The sequence below is a fragment of the Salvia hispanica genome, chromosome 1 (assembly GCF_023119035.1).
Source record: "Salvia hispanica cultivar TCC Black 2014 chromosome 1, UniMelb_Shisp_WGS_1.0, whole genome shotgun sequence".
Lineage (NCBI taxonomy): Eukaryota > Viridiplantae > Streptophyta > Magnoliopsida > Lamiales > Lamiaceae > Salvia > Salvia hispanica.
This window is the reverse complement of record NC_062965.1, coordinates 49,966,337-49,990,174: the sequence shown is the minus strand read 5'-3', so window position 1 is coordinate 49,990,174 and position 23,838 is coordinate 49,966,337. Positions and strand designations below refer to the sequence as shown.

Below are 23,838 nucleotides of genomic sequence, written 5' to 3'. Positions count from 1 at the left end.
TAAATCAGATTTCATTGTATAAAAGCAGGTTTTAATCACGTAAATGAGATTCTTATCGCATAATATATATCATATTCGTCTTGACTAACGTTTCAATATTGCATATTGTCCCCAAATTAGGTAAAACGACTTTCTTTTAAAATGTATTGAAGAGTCTCAAATCCGTTAGGAATGGCTGAATTTGGCGTGATTCTTGAGAACTTGTTGACATATACAAATATAGAAGCTATATACGATAGATGTTTGTATTAGAAGTTATATGTTGTGTTCTTCTTACAAAAACTAAATAGGCCTAGGGAAGTTAATAAGGTTTTGCCATTAAATCACGTCACGGTTACGGCCAAGAGTCTTGGTCGAAGACGAAAGTCCATATTTTTTGGCCATTTCCAACTCTAACTCTATGAGTTAGAATGACGACGGTACCTCAACTAGCAATTTCTCTGCAATTTGCAATCCAACTTGGAAACTTTCAATTTCAACAATAATACAATCTTCATTTAATCAAATAAATATATAGTCCCACTATAATAAATCAATTGAATCAATAAATAATCACTACCACTACCACTGAATCCCACTTGTATTCACAAAAAAATTCCCACTACCAAATCAAAACTAACAATTTTTTTAAAAAAATCAATTAATCATCAACTTCCTAATAATTTCAAACAAATTTCAGCTCCGCCGGCGGCGAAGTCCGCGCCTTCTTTGCCGGGTGCGGGCTTTCGACTTCGTCCTCGCCCCCGAATCTCCGCCAGAACTGATCAGGGAACGCCGGCAGGTTGAGGTCGAAATCCCGGTGGCTAACGGTGGACCCCACCCCTTCCGACCAGCTGGCGGCGGCGGCGGCGGCTCCGCCGTCGTAGTGGCGGCGCTTGTGCCCTCCCAAGGCCTGCCCCGTGGGGAAGCCCTTGTGGCAGATGGAGCACTCGTGCACTCTCCCTCCGGCGCCGGCGCCGGAGGTCGTTGTCACGGCGGAGGAGGTGGTGGTGGAGTGCTCGTCGCCGCCGCCGCCGGAGCTGAGCTTGCGGTGGCTGGCTTTGTGGCCGCCCAGGGCTTGGTAGGACCCGAACGCCTTGTTGCAAACAGAGCACTTGTAAACCGCCGGCGGCGGCGGCGGTGGGAGGCTTTTCGGCGGTGGCGCCGCCGTGGAGGAGGCGGCGCCGCCGCGGGCGAGCATGATGAGGCAGAGGGCGAGGTACTCCTCTTCGGTGGGGTGATCGGAGGTGCGGGGGCGCTTCGAGCGCTTGCCCTTCGACCACGGCTCGAGGTAGTTTATGGTGGCAGTGTTGTCGAGCTTGAACGACGGCGGCGTCGGAGTTGTCGGAGAGTTGAGGGCTTGAAGGGCCATTGTTTTTTTTTTTTTTCTATTAGCTAAGGAGAGTGCGTTTGTGATTTTTTTTGGAAGGAGATTTAGGAGAGTGTTTTTTTTGTTGTGTTGTTGAATGATGAAATAAATGAGTTTGGAATAGGTTTTATATAAGGAAGTGTTTGGCGGTTGGGCGGAAGTTGCTTCATAAGTGTTGGGAAAGTGAGAAATGGTACTACTATATTTACTAGGAAATTAATAAACATATATGATTAAATTAGCACGTTTAGTTTGTGTCTTACCGTGAGTCTCAAGAAAAAAATATTCTAATCTCTTCGTCGTAACTTACTTCTACTCCACTTTCCTACTCCATTCCTAATCCACCTCTCACAATTTAATAAAATAATCTTAAAACATGTGAGTGATGGTTAAGTAGTAGTAGAATTATTTTATTCAGTTGTGAGTATGGATTAGGAATGGAGTAGGGAAAGTGATGTAGGAAATCCACTCCGACTTACTACAGTTTTGTTTCTTATCTCCACAAAATTTATTTATTTTCGAATGTTGATAAATTATTCTTTCTAATAAGTTCTTCACTAAAAATATTCTACAACTCTATCTTTATCTCACTTTTTCATACCTTATCAAATTTGAATTACTAAAACTTATGAGATCTACTACTTCCTTCGTCCATAATTAAATGTCTCATATTTTATTGACGCGGATTTTAAAAAATTATTTGATTATATGTAGTTAAGTGGATAGAAAAGTAAGTGAACTGTGGAGTCTACTTTTATATATTGATTTTATAATAAAATGTAAGTGAAATGAGTTAGTAGAATGTAAGATCACTTACCAAATATAATAAAAGTGAAATGAAATATTTATTGACAGACATATGAAAAAAGAAAAATGGGACATTTAATAGCGGCGAATCGAGTATAAGAATTTTGGTAGTGAAGGAAGGAGTATGTAAAAGTTATTTTTATTACGAATAAAATTCACTAATTTATAAAAATGACTGATGCCATAAATAAACGTTATTTTATCATGAATAAAAATGAACATTTTTATAAATAAAAAATCATAACGTGAGAAATTAAAAAATTGATTTTTGTAAAACTGATTACTATAGAAGGAGTATATCAATTTACCAATTTAATTGTACAATGAGAAGCATATTGTTAGTTCTAAAACTTTGAAATTAGAGCATCTATTATGAAATAAAAAATGGTAAATAGGACACTTCTTTAAATGAAAAAGGAGTGTGAATTTGAAAATTTGTGGATAATTTGAGGGATATATATGAGGAACGAGTAATCAAAACATAGAGAGCTCGAATCATATGAGTACGTATGAAAATATAGTACTCTCTCCGTTTCAAGGTATTAGACCAACTTTCCTTTTTTGGGATGTCCCAACATATTAGACTCATTTCCCTTTTTAGCAAAAAACATTAATCTTATTTTATTCTCCACCTACTTTTTTCTCTCTTCTTTCCCTTACTTTTTCCCTCTCTCATACTTTACTCTCTCCACTTTAACTATTTAAATATCAATTCCTTAAATCATGTGCCCAAAAGAAGTGAGTCTAATACTCCGGGACGGAGGGAGTAGTATATTTTGAAAAAGTGTGACGTAGTGGTGTGAGGTAGGTGATAATGATGGAGGAAATAGTGTGTGTGGTGTGTATAAGAGTGTATTCGGTCAACTTGTGACTGAAGACTGGGTGTGAAGTCTAAGGTTGATTTGGTCCAAGTCAAAACTCCTACACTACTCTTACTTCTTCACACCCTTAAAACAAAACAAAAATAAAAGTAAAATAAATTTTGGTGAAGTTATGTGTGTTCTTTAATTTTAAAATTCCAAATTTATCATTGTATCGCTCCGAAAATGTAAAGTCTATCTTCAAATTAAATTAGTTATTACTAAGGATATCCATCATCCGATTCAAAATAACTACTAAGTACTAGTACTATTTTTCATGCGGAATTGTAGATATCTCTATTTTCAATATTTTATCTAAATTTGTATGATAGGTGATTCTGGAGTAATTCTATTGCTGACATCAAAATCTAAAGTGGGAATGGAATCATTATCCAATTAATATTAAATTAAAATTATAGTACTCAATAATGGATTTTTATCATGTATCCAACATGTGAATGTGATCCAATTGCAAAATGTCATCATAATTAACACCATAGTCTTTGATCCAGTTGCAAGATGTCATCATAATTAATATCCATAGTCTTTGAACATTAGGTTGTTTACCTAATAGATATACAATGTATCTAACTTTTGGCTGGGAAATAAGAGTACAATGCATCTACTCTTAAGTGGATTTATTGTAGATTAATGTGTTTTTTAAATATTTTTATTTGTTGGAAAATATATATCGAATAACAGATTCTGGTAATGGCATCGTGGTTCGGATTCAGTGAAGAATAATGTTGTTGCCGGTGTCAAACGATATAGGCTGTGCGGCATCCGTCGCATGCAATGGTAGCAGGCGAAGAACGAAAGTGAACCCCGCTCCAAATGGTTGGGTGGAACTTTCATACCGTGAGGTCGGATCTTCAAAGGTCGAATTAAATGGAGTTTACCTATTTTGCACGAGTAATATATACACACATATTACCACTACCTAGTTACACAAATTAAGCATCATAAAACTACAACTACCATTAAGTTTTGCTACTCCTCTGAAAATTATTGAAACACATATGTACAGAGTACTACATAAATAGAGTAATGCTATAATTATTTTTGGTAATAAATGAAAGTTTTGATAGATTATAATATTGTCCTCCATATATTGTTGAGTTATGCAAAATCAAAATTAAAAGTTAACTTGAGAAGCAAAAAGAATTAGAGTTTTTTAGATGAATTAGAAGTTTTTTTGGGCTTTTGCAAAATCTCAGCCCAAGCATGAGCCCATCTCAAATACTCCATCACTTATGAATTAGTAAATCCAAAACATTTGGTAAGCAACGAAATTTTTCATTACTAAAATGGGGAGATGTATTTATGATTTAAATTAGATAATCAAAACTAAAATTTTCCTAAAATTCATTTTCATATTCAAATTTGATAAAACTGTACTATATAGCTAATATAAATTACATTAGAAATATCAAATTTGATAAAACTGTACCATTCATTTTCCTAAATCTCTTGCAACAGAGAGATCTAAGGTTCAAACTCCACCTCGATTAAGTATTTCATATACTACCTAATTAAGGAGTAGTATTTAATTATAGAGATGCACATGACTTTGCCTCTTGTTATTCAGAATTCACAATCTTAATTAATAAAATCGTGACTTATATAATCTTGGACAATTAGATTGATATGATTAACAATGTAAAAAATTGAATGTACAGACCACATTATGCTCAACATAAATATTATCAACATGCCAATCAAATTACATATTAAAAGAGACATCTATACACTTGAAGCATTACTATTGAATTTGGATACTTTCCTCTAAATTGACATCCAAAAAATTTACTACTAATATTTAGTTTTTTTTTCATGCAATAATATTTTATACACGAAAAAATGAAAATGAAAATAACTCCTCTTAAGAATTTTTCGTAGCCTCATTTGGTTTAAAAATCAGCAATAATTCATGCTGAATTCTATAGTCTCAAATTTGGGCAGATCTGGTCATAGATGCCAATGTCTGTTCCATTGTAAGCAAGTGGAGCATACATCCACATATTATCAGAGCTCAGCAACTGAAAAAAAATAAAAAGTAAAACAATTTAGGTGTCACATTTCGAGAAATTAATCTCTATAATGTGAAAATTTGAAGAAAATATACCTTAATTTGAAGCTGCAAAAACTTGACATATTGCACAGCTTCTTCCAGCATTGTGCTAATGTCAACCTTTGTTCCATTTGGCACAAGATTCTGCAAGATCTTCAACCTCTCATTGATTCTCTCTCTTCTTTTCTGCAATTTACATGAAAACACCGTCACAACATGATTACATCTGTCTGTCATTAAATGTCCCAATTTGAGTCGGCGTGATTTAACAAAAAAATTAATTGGATAAAAAAGTTAGTAGGATGCTGACTCACTCGCCGAAATTAACAAAAGTATAATGAGATACTAAATGGCTTAACTCCCTAAAATGACAAAATGAGACATATAATGAGCGATGGACTTATTCAAATAAGTTAACTTACTCTTGCATAGAGGCTTTGTGGGTCAGTTGCAGAACCCCTACTAGCCTTAGCTTTGGTGTTGGAGTTCTTGATTTCTTCATTGATAACTTCTTGAGAAGCATTTGAGTCATCTTCAGAGGTGCAGCTGCTGCTATTTCCTCCACCATTTATTTCTTCTTCATTATTCTTTTCTTGGATTATTTTCTTCCCCTTTTTTGGCTGCCCACTTGTATTCTTCTGCAAAATATTTTACTGTCAATGATCACTTGCTATATTATAGGGTTAATTAATTGTATGTACAAAATTTGGTCAAGTTATAGTTTATCCCGCGTCTTTTAAAATCTAAAAGTTTCAAATATATTCACAATTGCCCCACAGTAATTTTTTCCTTGATGTAAATGAATAGTAGCGCGAAGTGTATTACTGAAACAACGCAAAGGGCAAAATAATGTCGTTTTAAGGATAAAAAACTTGAAAAATAAAATAAAATAAATTTTGTGATTTTTCATTCAAATTTTGAAAGATGCGAAATTCAGACAATGTGACACACTTACATTTCTTGACACGCGCGGTTTCTTCATAGGCTTTTCAGTCGGAAAACCCTCGGATTTATCATCAACTTCATCAAACATTCTCTTCATCCGGCAAGAATCTGCAGTTTCCAAAGCTCGATTTTCGCCTTCCAAGTGCACGAAATCGTGACTAGGCAGCTCCATGAAGCCGGCATTGCTGTGCAAATTCATGATCATGGATTCAAATGAGTGATGGTGGTGTTGATCTTCGTTTCCGTGCATATTGAAGAAAAGGCTTTCGTCGAAATCGGTGGTAGCGTTGCTGCTTTCTTGAGAGATCGGAAAAGAAGGCGATGGAGTGTCGCTGAAGGCGAAGAAATCGAGATTTTCACTGCTGGAGAAGATTTGGCTCAGTGATTGCCATTCTTCGTCGAGGAAAGATGCTGCGATTTCCATTTTTTTTTTTTTGAGGAAGAAATTTATGTTTTTATTCTTTGATTTTTCTTTGAATTGTGGATATTGAGATTGAAAAAGTGGATTGCTTGGTTTGATATTTATATAGGAGATAGAATAAGAAGAGAAGAAGAAAAGTTCATTTTTTTTAAATGCATTATTTGTGATCTTAGCAAATTAATTAATGTATCCAAATTCTTTGTCAAGTAACCTTCACAACAGTACAGATCATTAGGGGAAGTACATACATACATCAACTCTCTCTCTCTCTCACACACACAACAACAACAAAATAAAAAATATATAGAGATTAGTTATGTTAACTGTCTTACCTAATTAATCATTTGATCACGACTAAGTATGACTTAATGACATTAATGTGTATGTATTGATTATTAAGTACTAGTGTGGAATCATTTAGGACTAAATGAGTAGATGGGCAGCAAGTTTATTGTGTTTTTATGCTAATCCTAAAAAGCATAAAAATACAATGAAAAACAAGTCCCCTTCTTTTTGAGTAAATTTCTATTGAAAATTATTAGCCACTATCAAACTTTTATTTTCTTCATCCCTATGCTAATTTACTGATTTTGCATTAGAATGTGGGTCATCCGCCATCAAGATTAGTAGTGCGTCCACAGTTGACAGATGGAATATTAATGGAATTTGAGTAAATAGATTTAGTGGAGTGGTGAAGATGGAATTTGAGTAAATAGATTTAGTGGAGTGGTGAAGTCTGGATGGGGATCCTCTGTTGTGCAAGCACAGCAGCCCCTGCTGTTACACCCATATGAATAAAATAAATTAAATAAATTTATATTATTTTATTGTTATGTGATTAAAGCAGGGGCTGTTGTGCAAACTTGTACGACAGAGGATCCCCACCCGTGAAGTTCACTTACCTAAAATAAAAGGAGTAAATGGGAGTTTTAATTGTGAATATACTGAAATAAGACATAATACTACATGAACAACCTTATGAAACTAAGTTTATGCACCTACCTATATATTGCTTTGCACGTACCCTCTTAAGATCATACTCCCAAAAATACTCAAATTCAAAAGACAAGATGGATTAGAATCATATCCCTAAATAAATGGATCCATGCATCTTCCGCCTGATTTAATTAGTAATTATTGCTATACCCTAAACATATGATTATGTGACTGGTTTAAGATTAAAAACATGCAAGTGCAACACCTAAAAAACATAATTGGGGGATTGGAAGAACGTGGAAATTAGTATAATGATGTTGAAAGATAGATAACAAAAATTTAAGTATGCTTTTTTGGTGATGATCGTGGCGATGAGTATGACAGTTTTGTAGCAACAAAATAACATAGACGACAAAATTCCGCATACCTCGCTCTTTGTCTCCATATTTGCCTTAAACCTAACCTATGACAACCCTTCTTATCATATCATTGCTATATATCAAATCGAATTAACTAATTGATGAATGACGTTTGGAACTTCTTATTCGACTTGAAGCTGTTGTGGGACCATTAATTTTTGGTGGATAGTAATATTTTTGTTTTCGCGTGTTTGTTTGGTAATTTTTTTCTGTAGTTGCTTGGGATAGATTGTTTGTTTTTAATCTGTGCGTCGATTTTGTTACTGTTCATTTGATGAACTTATCTGTACCATTACTATGTTGTTTGTAATCTTTTTGGTTATAGTGTTTTGTAACGCATCAGAAATACATCGAAGAATGAAGGTTTTTATTATGACTCCAAATAAAAAAATAATTAACTACGTCCCAATTATACAAGTTGTGTTTCTCAAGATGTAATTATTCAATAAAATGCTTCAACAAAATAAACCTCAATCCCACCATAAATACTAGTAATATTAGTTTTAATTTTTACGAAATGATTTTGGAAAAATAAAAAATTCGCATGTTTGAGGCGTTTACAACTTTCAATAGTTGGAATCAAAATAAAATCCAAAAAATCAAATATTCCGTAGTACGTTTTGTTTAATCAATTTCGATCAAGATAAAATCACATGATGTAAGGTGTCGTCTTCGAATTCGTTTCATCATTTAATCTTATTATTTTATTAGATCAATCCATGTTGGAAATAGAAGTGTTTATTATGTAGTGGATCTAGTATATATTCTATTAATTCCAACTGTTCACAACATGTAGATTAGGGGTGGGTAGGTACGGTATACCTTACCGAAACCACCATACCGTATACCTTACCGTAAATACGGTAAGCAAAAAAGTCATACCTTTACCTTACCAAAGTTTTCGGTATACCGAACTTCGATATACCTTATTTTCGGTATGACGAATTTCCATACCAATACCGTATCTCATTTTCGGTATACCGTACCGAAGTTCGGTATACCTTACTTTTACAGTATACCTGACTTTCAACATCAATTAAAATAAAAAATTAAAGTTTCTAGAATATTATTTATATTTTATAATTTTAAAAATAAATTAAATATAATGTATTCATAATTATATTTATATTTTATGATAGATTTTATAATTTAAAAATATATAAAATATATTTTTATATATAATTGTGTTTATATTTTTGTGGTATATACCTTAGTTTACGGTATATACCTTAATTTACTGTATATACCGAATTTCGGTATGCAGCGGTATACCGCGGTATTTGAAAATTCATACCGTTACCTTACCGGAATCTTTCGGTAAGATATCATACCGTACCGAAAGTCACGGTATACCAAAAATTCGGTATTTTCGGTATTTTTTCGATACGATAAGGCCGGTATTTCGGTATTTCGGTATTTTTCCCCAGCCCTAATGTAGATGTATCGAAAGAACTCTATATACATAATTACAATAAAAAAAATTAATATTCGAAGTATTAGTGTACGTCTCAGATGATATACTAGATAATTAAAAATTAATATTCTTGCGTGATCATTTTGAGATATTTTTGTTAATAAACAGTTCGGCTATTTGAGGTAGTTATATATGTTATCTCAAAAAAAAAATTTAAATGATTATTAATCCCATCGCACATAAAATTATAAATCGATGTCGGAATATATAATATACTCAAATTATATTATGTATGGGGTCGGAATTATTTAGTGTTTGGGCTGGCTTCATGTTTATGAGATTTTAGGAAGATTCATATCCATCAAAATAGTATTATCTATGTGGTTAAAAATGTTGGTGGACATTAACACATACATAGTGAACTTGGGATTATGTTGCAAGAAAAAGCACAATAATAATATTTGTATATGACCAAGGGGGGAGCTCCTAGCTAGCTGTGATATCTCATTTTTTAAACTTTAATTCATAATAAATTAAAAACACAATTAGTTTCTTAATTAATAAATCAATGTATATTTAAATTAGATGAACTTAGTCACCTTTGATTCCGCCGTTCCTCCCGTTTCAACTCTATGCGTCGGAGAGAGACTCTCAATTCCCACAATATGGATTTTTATTTCTTTTTCTATGAATTTGTTACTAGGTATTTGAATATAAATATATGGAGTATTTTTTATAACAGAAAAAGGCATACAACAAAGTTGAGAGCAAAATTAACGTCATTGATTAAACTTATCTAAATGGCACAAACACAAATGAATTAACAATCACTAAGGTAAAATCTACGTAATTCAAAGCGAGAAATACACACCCAATAACTAATATAAGCATAAAACAAAAGGGTAAACAACGGTCATCGACTGCACAAACCAAATATTATAACATTAAGGGAACGGTTCAACCGGCCGGCGGTTTACGGCCAAACTGGCTAGTTTATCAGGTTCAAAACGACCTGATGCTCAACTGGATTTATAGTGCGAATCGGACTGAAACATGCATCAGTTTGTGGTTGAACCAGTCAAGCCGGCCAGTCCAATCCGATTTTTAAAGAATTGGCATCAACAATTTAAATACTTATAAATGGATGGGGAACAATTAATGAATTTACTCTTTGTATGAGTACAAATAATGAATTTACTTAACCTAGGATATGAACCTAACTCTTGTAAGAATTTAATTAGTCAGGAATCATGAACAACATACACATATTTAATAAAAAATTAAAACGAAACTCTATCTAGGAAACTTCTTTGTAAGTACATCAATTTCACTTCCACTGCACGAAGCCCCAAACAGGAAATTCTGTACTGTATTAAATAATGTGGGAATAATATCTAATCATCTATAATTCCATGCCATTTGTCCCTAATTAAATAATTAAATAACTAAAGCCCTAGAAATCAGATATTATTCCATCTCTTAAAATTCAATAGGGTTCAGTTTGGCCGGCTATGCACGACTGGGCTTAATTAGGACCTAACCATCAATTATTATATAAAGAACTAAATTAATTATGATTCGAAGAATGACAGCTAATTATCCTTTTGATAAATTTAGTTTTACTATATGGGAGTGGAATATAAGCAATGACCACAGATATGATGAATTTTTTTTATTGTTGTTGGTGTTTATTAATTAGTTGGTTTTATTTTTTGTTACCACGGGTATGTTTTGATTCTTTTATTATTGTTGGTGTTTATGATTAGTTGGTTTTATTATTTCATTATTTGTTAGTTTTTGTATGGATTTTTTTTATGTTATCGTAGTTTTTATGTTTGAATATAATTGCCAACATTTTTTATGGACTATATCGTTGAGTGGTACCACCTGTAAAATACTATAAATAATTTAGACAAATAAATGTATTTCGATTTTTTTTCAAATTGAGAAAATGAAATATATAGCATGTCCTTAACTAGCTTTCGAAGAATTTCAAGGGCCATTAATATAATTGAGGAGGTGTTATGAGTTAACATATTTTGTAGTATTGTATTTTATCTAATTCCCTTAAGGAATGCATGCATTTAAAAATAGAATTGTAAACTGTTTAATTAGAACTCAAACTATATATCAATGACATACCTAAAAGAGAAAATAAAATACTACGATGACTAGATTAAAGCATTAGCATCTGTAGTAAGGTTAAATATAAATAAACTATATGGACCACGCTAACAATAATATATAAATAAATATTCGATTAACGATGTGTCTTTATTAAAAATAAATTAATTAATTGTTTATCCCTTTCGTCAATCAAGAGCCAGTCTTCAGCCCTATAGTTATGCATGTAATTTTATAAACTATGCTTTAGTTTATATTTATCTCTACTACCAACTTTATTATTGTAGTTTTTCTACTTATTTAGTATGGTCTTGAGGCCATATATAATCATTGCATAGATATTGTAAATTAATTGTATATAATATCTTATGCCCCTACACTTATTTAGCATGGCATTTACTATTTATATCTTAAGATTTTTTATATGAGTAGTAATACACGTACATAATAAAATTTTTATGAACTAATTTGAAATGTATAATACATAAAAACTCTAATTATGCATATATAATTCAAGTATATTTAGTACTCCCTCCATTTCTCCTTAATATAAGTGTTTCATTTTCTGTACTCGTTTTAAAAAAATAATGATAAATAGTTAAAGTAGAGAAAAAAATAAAGTAATTTAAGAAATAAAATAATGTAGAGGCGTTTCATTTTCAGCATTCGTTTTTGCAGCTCTACATTATTCTTTTTCTTACTTTATTTTTTCTCTACTGCAACTATTTATATTTCTTAAAATGAGAGCAGAAAAAGGAACGTCTTTATTAACATTTTAACATAGAACGTGGAAGGATTAATACTCAAGATTAATATAGTCATATTCCTTCTCATATTTTGGTACAAGTTTTTTATTTTATCCAATATGTTGTTCACGGTTTTATTTTATTGCTAAACTGACAAAACGGAACTTTAATGCTTAGAGCATCCGCAATGCTGCGGATTTCCCATTGCCCTTCCCCCCGTTGCCCTTCCCAACAGACTTCTATAATACGGACATTCCCAAAGACTTCCCGCGCGGACTTCCATAATAAAAAATCACAAATATGCAATTTACAGAATTAAAATTTCGACACGAATATGGGAAAGTTCAACGAGCTGTATATATAAATTTTTAATTAAAAAAAATAAAAAATCGGGTCATCTGCGCCGGAAGTCCACGTCGTCGCCGCAATGGCGGACGTCGGCACGGACGTCCCACCACAGCCGCGCCCCTCCCATGTCCGCAAGCCATATCCGCGTCCGCCCCTCTCCGCCCTAATGGCGGACGTCCTGCACGCCCTTCGCCGAAGCCTCTCCGACATCCGCCAAGAAGGGCAGCATTGCGGATGCTCGTATTCTTTCTTCATCTATTTTACCTCAAGGGCATTGTTATCCTTAATTTAAATAACGTTGAAAACAGTTTTTTGTCTTTTTTGTGATAATACATTCTACTACTACTATATTTAAGTAGTAGGAGTAGTAATTTTTCACATAGATACGGCGTTAATTTATTAGTTTATGCAGCAATTAAAGAATAATTGATATTTACTTATTTTAATGCCATTGAAATAGTGTGTCATTTAGAGATAAGTTAAAGGAGACCTCTTGAACTAATCATGGATTGGGCGGGTCAAAAACACACCGTCTCGAATTTTAAAATACAACTATTTAATCAAATCAACCAATTAATAGCATAATTAATAATATACACCGAATAAATATTATTAACTAATCACTGTATATTTTACTAATGCCGCCATATTATTATTATGTTTATGGATTATATATGCTGTACGCATATTATATTCTTATGCAGCAAAATATATACTTACATTGATTCTATATATATTGATTGTAGTTGTATGTGACCAATTTTTTTTTCAAAAATGCATTTATGTATAAAATCTAGCTGTTCTGGATCTCTCTTTTCTAACAGTGACAGGATAATTAATTAAATATACAATCGTCGGCACTACAATAAATATATATGTAGTGACTGGAAAATAAATATGGGCGGTGTGTGTATAATAAAACCGACGTACTAATAGATATTTTTTCAAATTAGCATATAATTTAGGATTAAAATTGACATTTATATCCTTAATTTAAATATTACAAATTTAGAAAGTTTTATTAAATGGGGAAATTTTCAAAATGACGTTGTTTTAAAGCTTATTCTTTGAAAAAAAAAAAAAGAACTCAAGCTTATTCTTTGCTTTTTGGTGGTTTTGGTGTTGTGAATTAATTGGAATTGTTATATAGTGCTGAAAACTTTTATGTTGAAGAAATAGGTGTATCCCTTTTCACTAAAACACCACATCTCATGCAATTATCACATTAATCAAGCAGGTAAAGATAAAATGATACTTCTACAATTGTTAAAATGAAATTCAATTTGCTTAAATACTTACTCCCTCCGTCCCCTATTAGGAGTCACTCTTTGACTCGGCACGGGTTTTAAGAAATGTAAAGAAAAGTTGGTTGAAAAAGTTAGTGGAGCGTGAGACTCATTTTTTTATATTAGTTTTATAATAAATGTGAGTGAATTGAGTTGGTGGAATGTGAGACCTACTTACTATTTATGGTAAAAATGAAGTGTGATTCTTAATTGGGGACGGATCGAAATGGAAAAGTGAGACTCTTAATGAGGGACGGAGGGAGTACAAGTCAACTCGAAATATGAAATAGTGTAAAACAAGAAAGTGACGTGGGCCAACAATTGATAATTGATAATTGATTTGGGCCAGATAAATTAATTTAGTATGAGATTAATTTAGTATCCAATGTGATTTTTTGTATCCAAAATTTGGAAATTGAGTTGGGCCTAAAAAAATTATTGACCCATGAGTAGTCTCCCGGGCCATATCAATTAATGGTCCAGATTCTGAACACGATTCTCTACTATTCTAAAATTTATGGGAGTTTATTATTTTTCTAAATTCTTTATCTAACCACTTTAGTAATTTTTTTTATTTAATTTGATACTGTCAATAATCTTCCATCTCATGAGCCACATAGGATTACACTGTGAAAGTAGTTTAGTAGTCTTTCAAGTTCCAACGAATGATTTTAGAAGATGTCTCAGGTGTGTTCAATCCACGATGCTCATAATTAGATTCTATATTTTTCGAGTTTCTAACCTAAAGTTTGATTAAAAATAACAAATAAAATAAGATATAGAAAATAGAGAAGAGAGGATGGATCGAATCCACAGAAGATGTATTAGATGATTCCTTCCGGTTATGATTAGAGGTGTCAAATGTTTACGGTTCCGGCAGTTAACCGCAAAATCGTAACCGTAATCATAATCATGAGAATTTACTCGAATCAAACCGTTGATTTAGAACCATGATTTGGTTCAGATTCGAAAATTTTCGAACCGAAACCGTGCTGGAACTGCAAAAAACCACTGAAAGCCGGCGGTTCAGAATCGTGAAAAAAAAACGTAAAAAACTGTCGGTTCGGAACCGAAACCGAAATCAGCGGTTTTGAAACCGAACCGCAACTGGTTCGACATTTCCAAAATCAGAACTGGTGTAACCGCCGGTTCTAGAACCGTGGGCACCTATAATTATAAATTTTGATCACATTTTAAGTTTTTAACACAAATGACATATGTGGCCTTGATTTAGTTATCTGCATTTAATTATATTCTCATTTATTTTTAAAATTTTTCTCCTAAAAAAACTGGGGCAGGCGATTCTCCCTCTTCGATTGCGCCATGGCCGCGGCTGAGCAACCGCTCAAAAAGAGAAGATTTTACGACCCACCTCCATCATCTCCGCCGCCGCCACCTTCCCAACCACAAGAGCCGCCTCAACGGCCACCGACCCCGCCGCCTTTGTCTCATGATGAAATCGCCCGGAGGCGGCGGAACCAGGAAGGAATTCGCAATGTATTTGAGTGCTATAAGAAAATCAAGCTGTGCATCGACCGGAAGGATAAGCATCTGACGCCGGAATTGGAAGAAGCTTATCACTCTTTGATCACTGCCGCTGGAGGTTGGGATTTCACTATTTATGCCTCATGTCGAGTTTTCTTCCCGGATCGAATTTTTAGGTTTTAATTGTGTGTTAGAAGCTAAATCAACGTATATATGTTGTTCTATTCGTTTTAATTTTGGAGCATCAGTTTAGAGTCAAAATCTGAACCTTTTAGGGTTTATGGCTAATTGTTTCCCCAAAGGATGATTTGTGATTAGAATTGAGCTGCAGAAGTCGTTTCGCACTTAGCTCCCAATTGGAATAATCTTTGGGACATAGTTTTTGCGATTTGTTTAAAATTTGTAATCATTTTTGCTCGTTTTAACATCTGGTGAAATCTACATGTTTTGCCTGCTGATTTAGTTGATTAATCTTGTGTTATTAGAATGTTTTCTTGTACTTTTAGTATGGATTAGGTTCTCTCTCTTGTTGGCTGTCCTAGATGTTTGACATGCTTTGGCTAACACCAATGAGTAAAGGCTGCACGATTTTTAACGTATTCAGAAGATTGTGACTGTTTGCTACTTGGATTGAACTGCTTGACAAGCAACTAGTGTAACACTCCCCACTTACGACCGATATGAGCAATAACTAGTATTTGTATAGAGCTATAGGTAGAGAGAATGGTTTAACTGATCTTCCCTGGTTAGAAAATGATGGAAGCGTTTGTGTCTTACTGTCTTATGAAGACTTATTGTGTCCATTATATTATAAAATCTGTTCCTCATAAGACACCATTTTAATGTCAATTTTTTGCATGGAAAATTTATATTTTGTGTTCCTAGAAAAGTTATATTTTGTGTTCCATGAAAAATATTTTGCATGGAAAAGTTATACACTGTCTACTACAGCAGTCCTATTGTGTTATGTTCCATGGTTTGGTAAAGCAAACACTTATCACTTTACTTTGATGCAGGATGTGCTAGTGTACAACGTCTTGTAGCAGAGTACATACCACGTTATGCTTCTTTTTGCCCTGCTGCTCTTGAAGCTGCTGGGAAGGCTCTCATAAATATGCATAACCAATGCATCACCATGATTAGTGGGGAGAAGACATTGATGGTATTGCTTTTGAGACTGCCAAGGCCTGCATATTAGGTCTGGTTGATGTATGTCGAGCTGCTGCTTCAGAAGTTATTCAAAGGATATGCTCCATTGTTTTTCATGATGTTTTTACATTTTTTGTCTCCTCTTTTGAGGGAAAGAGTGTCTTTGATGTTGTTGACCAGAGTGTCCTGAAGATTTATGATGTTGCCGAAGCCATTTCTGATTTCAAGCGCAAGATTTTGGAGGAACATAGTTCAATATTACTGAAATTATCTAAGCTTCGTGGCCTATGTTTTTTGTCTATTCTCTTTCGCTTCCCCAAATATTCACTTGTTGCATTCTTTAAACTTTTTGAGTCAATGGAAATTGAGGGAATTCAGAAAGGAAAGTACCTTCTTCATCAGTTGACAGTTGAATTGGATTATGTTGGCTCTTGTCAACTGGATGAGAAAAATGGTGAGGAATCAGGCGAACATTCCAGCAGAATCAAACGTCAAGAGACTGATCCTGTTAATGAATCTCCTGCATCAATTGGGAATTCTTTGCCAAATCGTGCTGATCCCTTATTAAAGAACTGCTTATTGGCACTGGTAATTGTCTTAATCTTTAATTTGTATAGTTCTTTAACAGATTAACAGGAATAAACTTTAAGGTCTTTATATAATGTACTAGCTGTTGTTTCTATGTTATTCTAGCACTCGGATCAGTAGATAAGACCTTTTAGACTCGTGCAAATAGTGGAAATCTATGGGGTGGACTGATGACGTCGGATGTATTCTTCTGTTAGTGAATTTCTGAGTTAGTATTGCTTTGTGATATTCCATTACAGAACTGGCTCTACCAGTAGTATCAGACTATCAGTAATGATCTTAAGGATCATTCATCTCCATTTGTCTTCCGGTGAATGTTCAGAACATTGCAGAGTGGGACACTAACTGAAACTTTAAACCTGACAGCCTTATTGAAATTCTAGTCTGGTGTCTATATATCTAATATTGGCTTTATTCTTGTTATATGGCCATCAGAGCTCAAATTTATTAGAGTCAATCTTTCTTGTACCATTTCATGGGACTTGTGAAGCAAGTAAAACTAATACCCTAGGCTACTCTAGGAGGCAGATTTTATTACATTGGTGCAATATACGTCTATGGTTTGTTTGAAGTGTAGAACCGCTATTGCTGATGAAGTGAAATTGCTATTGATTTACTGGGATGGGGATAATATTTCCATAAAAATAACATCAAAATCCTTTGATATTTCCTTTATCTATTACTTTGATAATTGGATTACTCAATATGTATGGGGTCAAATTATTGATTCTCTGTAAATGATCAGTTCTTGATGCAGTTATTGAATATATGTGACTTGGAGGCTAAGAAAATTATTATTTTGGTTTGATTTATTTCCTGGTTAGAAAGAATTTAGTAGAAGGAAAAATAACTTTCTTAGCCTCCAAGTCATATATTCTATCAGTTCTGACTGTAGAATTATGCATGTTTACAATTTAGACACTGCAGCTGGAAGTGGTCTATTGGTGCTTCAGAGTGTTAATTCTTTTTTTTTTGTGGCTGCATTTGTGGTCTTTGTTTTACAGGTTCTTAGGAAAGATCCTTCACTCAGAAGTTTGATATTTTCTAGATACAGAATGCTTTGCAATTCTGTTTCATCTGAAATTGTTTCTGATATAACCTCTGGTCTAGAAGGAGTATTTGAATCATTTGTGCAACAAGTAAAAGCAGAAGACAGTCAAGTAGATAATGTTGAGGGTAACTCCAATTCATCTAAATCTGTGAATCAGTGCTCGGTTGCTAGACCATCTAATCAACAAGGTTCTCCTGTAGTTTCAGGGAGAGATTACCCCGATAAACATTCAGGCAGCCATTTGAAAAGGGGAAGCATAACAGTAAATTCTGGAAGTGATTCTTTCCCTGGAGAATTGAAGTCCATGGATCATAATTATGGGGACCCTGGTGATATGGCCAGTGGTAGAATGTTCATGCAAAGGGAATTGTTGAATAGACAATCTTTCTCACCTAGAGCGAGAACACCAAGGGATTTAAGAAGTAGTTCATTTAGTAATCGAAGCCATTCTGCCCAAATAGAGAGGAGTCCAATTTCAAACATGGATTCTACACCTACCTTAAGATCTTCCAGCGGAGCTGCAAATTCTCCATTTGAGTCTCCCAAGCAAAATGTTCCTCCACCCCATTCTTCAGGAAACCATGCAATATGGTACTCCGATGGAGACCCAGCTGCTATGGACATATTTCCAGCTTCAAAACAACTCTGGTTGGGATCGCTAGGTCATGATGTGTCTGAAATGCATATAAGGTTTCAGTTTGAGAAGTTTGGTGTTATAGATCATTTGCGATTTTTTCCATTTAAATGCTTTGCCACTATAGAGTACAGAAATCTGATGGATGCTTTAAAGGCTAGAGAAGTTATGCGGGGACGTTCTCCTTGGGGTGCCTGCCTTCGGATAAAGTTTCTGGATGCAGGATTTGGAGCGAGGGGGTTTATAAATGGTACAGCTGTTGGTTCAAGCTGCCATGTTTATGTTGGGAGTGTTCCAAGCATATGGGCCAAGGATGAGATGGTACATGAAGTTAAAAAATTACTCCACAAGGGCCCTCGCATGGTTATTGATCTTAGCAATGAAGGTGCATTGCTGATGGAATTCGATTCACCTGAAGAAGCCACCGTCTCAATAGCTCATTTGCGGAGGCACCGCAAGGAAAATAGTAATTACTATCCACATCCCTCTAACACAGGTCCACCTAATGTAATGATGCATGCTGAAGCAGCAAAACCTGGTCCTCCTTTTCATCACAATGACACAAGAAATGCTTTCCCTTCTAACAGCATGATTGGATCACCACATGCTCAACCTATGCTCGAGAAACCTCCTGAGAGTTACCTGACAAGGACCTCAGCTTTGCCTTCTTTCCTTCAACAGTTACGTGCTAAATATAATATCAGTAACTCTCAAGGGCCTTTTGAGAATCATGCAACAGCTGCACTGATGCGAGAACAAGAACGAGTTCCGACAAACATGCTTTGGATTAATTTTCCAAATAAAAACTCTCCATGTATCACTGAGGATGAGCTTTTGGAAGTTTGTAACCTTGCGATTAACAACAATGGATCTGTTCGCGTGAGTAGACCAAGTATGCCCTCAAGTTCCAATTGGTTGGTTGAGTGTAGTAGCACAGATACAGCAAATACTTTATTCAAGAACTTACGAGAGTGTCCTGGTATTTTTTTCCAGATAGATTTCAGGTTTGACACTGTACCAAGTTTCTGCTCCGCTTATATATGTTTCAGTAATTTAATTGGTTTCCAGCATTTTTTATGTCAGATAACTAGGATGTATGAATTTCAGTGTCGGAATATATTAAAGTGCTTGCACCTTGTCCATGATTGCCATCTGTAAGCTTATAATTGCTATCGCCTATCCTGGCTGACTTGTGCACATATGTTTGTTTCAGTAATCCTGCGATGCACCATGGCCCTGCTCCTTTGGTGAGACCCGACCTGGAGCTTACATCACCAAGAATGAGTCAGGAAAATTGTGGCCCTCCGATGCAACCTGCTTTTGCATTCCAGCCTACATGGACGACTGGAGGAATGATGGAAGTTGGCAGACCTGGTGCAGTTGAACAATCATGGATGTATGGAAGACCAGAAAGTGGAATGCATTCTGGAGGAAGTATCACCACTGGACAAAATTATGGGCCACCCATTCCACCACCACAGCCTGCTCAAACATCTTCATTCAATAGACCTGTGTATCCACCTCCTAATAGTTTATGGGATGCTCGTGGGATGGGTCACCATCTGCATCAAAACCCAATCCATTCTGCTGCAATGCATGCTAATTCTCATACTAATGTACAAGGCCCGCCTTTTTTACCTGCTTCTGTGACCCCACTGGCACAGATCCGGGGAAGTTCTGCAGCGCCATTTGATCAGATGTTCTCTGTGCCTGTTGTACCTCCACCATTATCTTCTTTACCACCACTTCCACCTCCACCTCTTATGCCTCCTACATTACCTCCTCAATCTGATTTTCGTCCTCCATTGCCTCCTCACCCTGAGTTACAGCCTCCACTGCCTCCAACACCTCCGCCTCTGCCTCCTCCTCCACCTCCGCCTCATTCCCAGCCTCCTGCATTTCCTCCTCCACCACCTCCACCTCATTCCCAGCCTCCTGCATTTCCTCCTCCCCCGCCTCCTAATTCCCCACCCCCACCATCTTTAGCTGCCAATCCTGACAGTTTTAGGTTGTCCTCACTTAATCCTTGGCAGGGGATGTTGAGTAAAAGTGGTGTTTACTACTGTACAATACACGCACAAAGAGCAGATTCGGATATCTGTAGCTATTCAAATTCCGTTGTGGAGCCTGCAGAGTAAGGATTTGAGTCTTGTCTTAATTCACACAGAAAAAGACAACATTTATTGTTTTTAATTGTTTTCTTATGAATGTGCAGATGGCCTGCGAAGTTAGATATGACAAAGCGCACTGACTTGCGCCATGTAAAATCAACATTTTCTAGTACTCCCCGTCACAGAGTGAGTTACTGGTCATTCTTCCTTCATGTGCATTTTATCTTATCTGCTGAAGTATCAGTCTTGCTCCATATTACTGACCACCCAAATATAGCATTTAACCAGAGAAACTTTGTCGTAATGTTGTTAGTCATCTTTCTTTCTGTTTGAAATTGAAGTTAATGGTTCACAGATTATTCTTTGTTTTAGTATTTGAGATTACTCCATTTTGCAATTATATGTTGTAACTTGTTTAGGTATACAATTAAAGCACCAACCCACCAAATAATCCACCTTGAACTCGCACGATACTAGTTAAATAAGAGCTTAACTTCTGTAGAAAAGTTCTCGCACGATTTACCTCATGCAATAGGCTATGTAATCTGCTTAGTTAAATAAGAGCTTAACTTCTGTAGAGAAGTTCTCGCACGATTTACCTCATGCAATGCTTAGGCTATGTAATCTTCTTGATTAATCATAGACATGCTCATTAGTTGATTGCAATGGGTGCATTTACTGGAATTACTGAACGATCTAACACTTTTTGTTTCTTAATTGCTACAGAAAGAAATCTGTTGGCTGCTTCCTTCGTCCCATGGTGATCACAAGGGTGTAAGTTGGATCTTCTATTTTTTCCATTTGCCCCGTTGTCTAAATTTTACTTCATCAATATCTGAATAACCAAACCTAAGTGTGTTTATTTAAGTAATAAAAAATTGTAATTCTGTTGTGCAGCTTCACGATTTCATTTCATACTTGAAGCAGAGAGAGTGTGCAGGAGTAATCAAATTACCAGCATCAAAGACAATGTGGGCAAGACTGCTGTTCATTCTTCCATACTCGCCTGAAACATGTTCGTTTCTCTCCATACCCCCGAACCCCTCACTTTGCTTGATTGGTTTGATTCTTCCTAAAGATACAAATTCTGAACTATCATGATGCTTAGCAACAAGAAGGAAACTAGAGTGCTTTTTTTTTTGGGATAGTGAAGATGTGAGTTCTATTGTTTTTCCTTTAATATGAAAGAGTAGTTTTTAGGTGATGTTAGATTGATCGTATTTGTTAACTTATAAGGCATAATTTGTGTATTGTACAATCTAGTCTTTTACTCCCTCCGTTCTATAGTAATAGAGTCATTTTGCCATTTTGATACGTTCTATAGTAATAGAGTCATTTTGCCATTTTGATACGTTCCATAGTAATAGAGTCATTTCCCTTTTTAGTAAAAGTCAACACAATTTTCCACACCTACTTTACTCTCTCTTGTTTTTTTCTTTCTTCTTCTCTCAACCTTTTTCCATTTTTCACTTTATTTTCCCTTTACTTAACTCATCTAATACAATTTTTCTTAATCTCCGTGCCGAAAAGAAACGCCTCCGTTACTATGGAATGGAGGGAGTACTATATAAGTTTATGAAAAGCCTGGAATAATTCATCTGGGGTTTGCTAATGACTAATATTAGCCCAAATGCACAATAGCAACAGTTTCCCCGTTATGATTTTATGTACATTACTTTTTCGATGGTTACATTGAAATTTGATTTGTTTCAAAATGAGTATTAAACATTATACTTTCTCATTCTTAAGGTAGGTAGTTGAGTAGTATTTCTTTTTGGATTGTTTTTAGTTGAATCATTTCCTTATTTTTAAAAAAAATTATCCTCTCACATATTTTACTTTCTATTAGTTTTTCTTACTTTATTATCTCTATATTTTCTCTCCTTTTTAATCTTAAACATATCAATTGTCTAAAAGTTATGTGCTCAATAGAAATGATCCACTATCTTCGGAGTGAATGAGTATTTTATATTATTTGTGATTTAATTAAAATCACAACCTTTTCCATTTACATTAATTTATTAAACTATTTTAAACGCATTCTTTATTGGTTTCCCTATTAACCATCGTGCAATAAATTTTTAAAAAAATTCACTACTTTGTTTGGTTGCAAACTCAGAATTACTGTCCAATCCCAATTAGTTTGAGGTCTTGCGAGTGATCCAAAAGAAATTTGTATGAGCTTGATCTAAAGCTGATAATATCGAACTAATATGCAGTCGACAATTCTAACATACTTTTCTTGTTTTATTAAATTAATTTAATAAACTATATACACATATTCTTTATTGGTTTCCCTATTAACCATTGTGGAGTAAAAATCTTGAAAAATCAAACACTTTTTTTGTATTACACTCCTTATCTTACAAGGGTCCTGTTTAAAAAAATGGTGGTTTAAAAATTAACGGTTATAGTTTAGGATCTTGGTTATCGGTTAAATCGAATTAAACGAAAAAATTGAAATTTTGATTTTAAAATTTATATATATAATTTATTTTTAAAAAACTCAAATTTGTAAAAAGAGATAAATACCTAATCCATTTATAAAGTTACCATCGCCTCTACAAAGCAAATGAGGAATTATTTACTGTGTTTCGAGTGAACGACGGTAGACTGGAGACGCATGCATGGTTGCGGGAGTTGCGGAGAAGGTTGAAATTAGGTCATTGTGAATGATGGTGATGGCTGGCGGTAGGGAATGGCGGAGAAATTATATGTAGCCTCCCTTATGTAAGTATATATATACTTTATGTGAGCATCATCTCATTTAATGTATGTTTAATATTATTTGTTTTGTTTTATATATTTAATTTAATTATAATATATTACTACAAAGGGTTAATAGTATTTAAATAATTAAATTTGGTCAAATTCTAGTTTGTACTTTGATTTTTATTAATTTTAGGTGATGCACTCAAATTGTAGGAGTTGGGACATGTGAGTTACAAAAGATAACGTCCTTGGCTATTTCTATAGGTGACGTGACATTGGGTTTAATACGAACAAACTTTTTGCACACCAATTAACACCTTCACTGACCCTAATCGGATCATATCTGTTTCTTTGAGTATTAAGGTAGGATGGATAAATGATAT

At 34.6% G+C, this 23,838-nt stretch overlaps 3 protein-coding genes across 3 annotated transcripts; 1 reads left to right on the top strand and 2 right to left on the bottom strand.

The window, feature by feature from the left end:
- Window positions 1-473: 473 nt before the first annotated feature.
- Window positions 474-1,434, bottom strand: LOC125205469 (zinc finger protein ZAT10-like). The gene has a single exon (XM_048104423.1). It carries the CDS (start codon window positions 1,349-1,351, stop codon window positions 665-667), a length of 687 nt encoding a protein of 228 aa, XP_047960380.1. The 5' UTR covers window positions 1,352-1,434; the 3' UTR covers window positions 474-664.
- Window positions 1,435-4,786: 3,352 nt separating this feature from the next.
- On the bottom strand, window positions 4,787-6,455 carry LOC125199669 (transcription factor bHLH139-like). The gene is made up of 4 exons (XM_048097612.1): window positions 6,042-6,455; window positions 5,509-5,724; window positions 5,141-5,272; window positions 4,787-5,054 (listed from the first exon to the last, which is right to left on the bottom strand). The coding sequence occupies exons 1-4, from the start codon at window positions 6,453-6,455 to the stop codon at window positions 4,956-4,958; spliced, it is 861 nt and encodes a 286-aa protein (XP_047953569.1). The 3' UTR covers window positions 4,787-4,955.
- Window positions 6,456-14,989: 8,534 nt separating this feature from the next.
- On the top strand, window positions 14,990-22,057 carry LOC125200621. The gene is given in 8 exon segments (XM_048098300.1): window positions 14,990-15,328; window positions 16,227-16,352; window positions 16,355-16,947; window positions 17,952-19,636; window positions 19,846-20,766; window positions 20,848-20,929; window positions 21,470-21,517; window positions 21,641-22,057. Coding segments are annotated over 8 exon segments (3,939 nt in total). The 5' UTR covers window positions 14,990-15,048; the 3' UTR covers window positions 21,845-22,057.
- The last annotated feature ends 1,781 nt before the right edge of the window (window positions 22,058-23,838 follow it).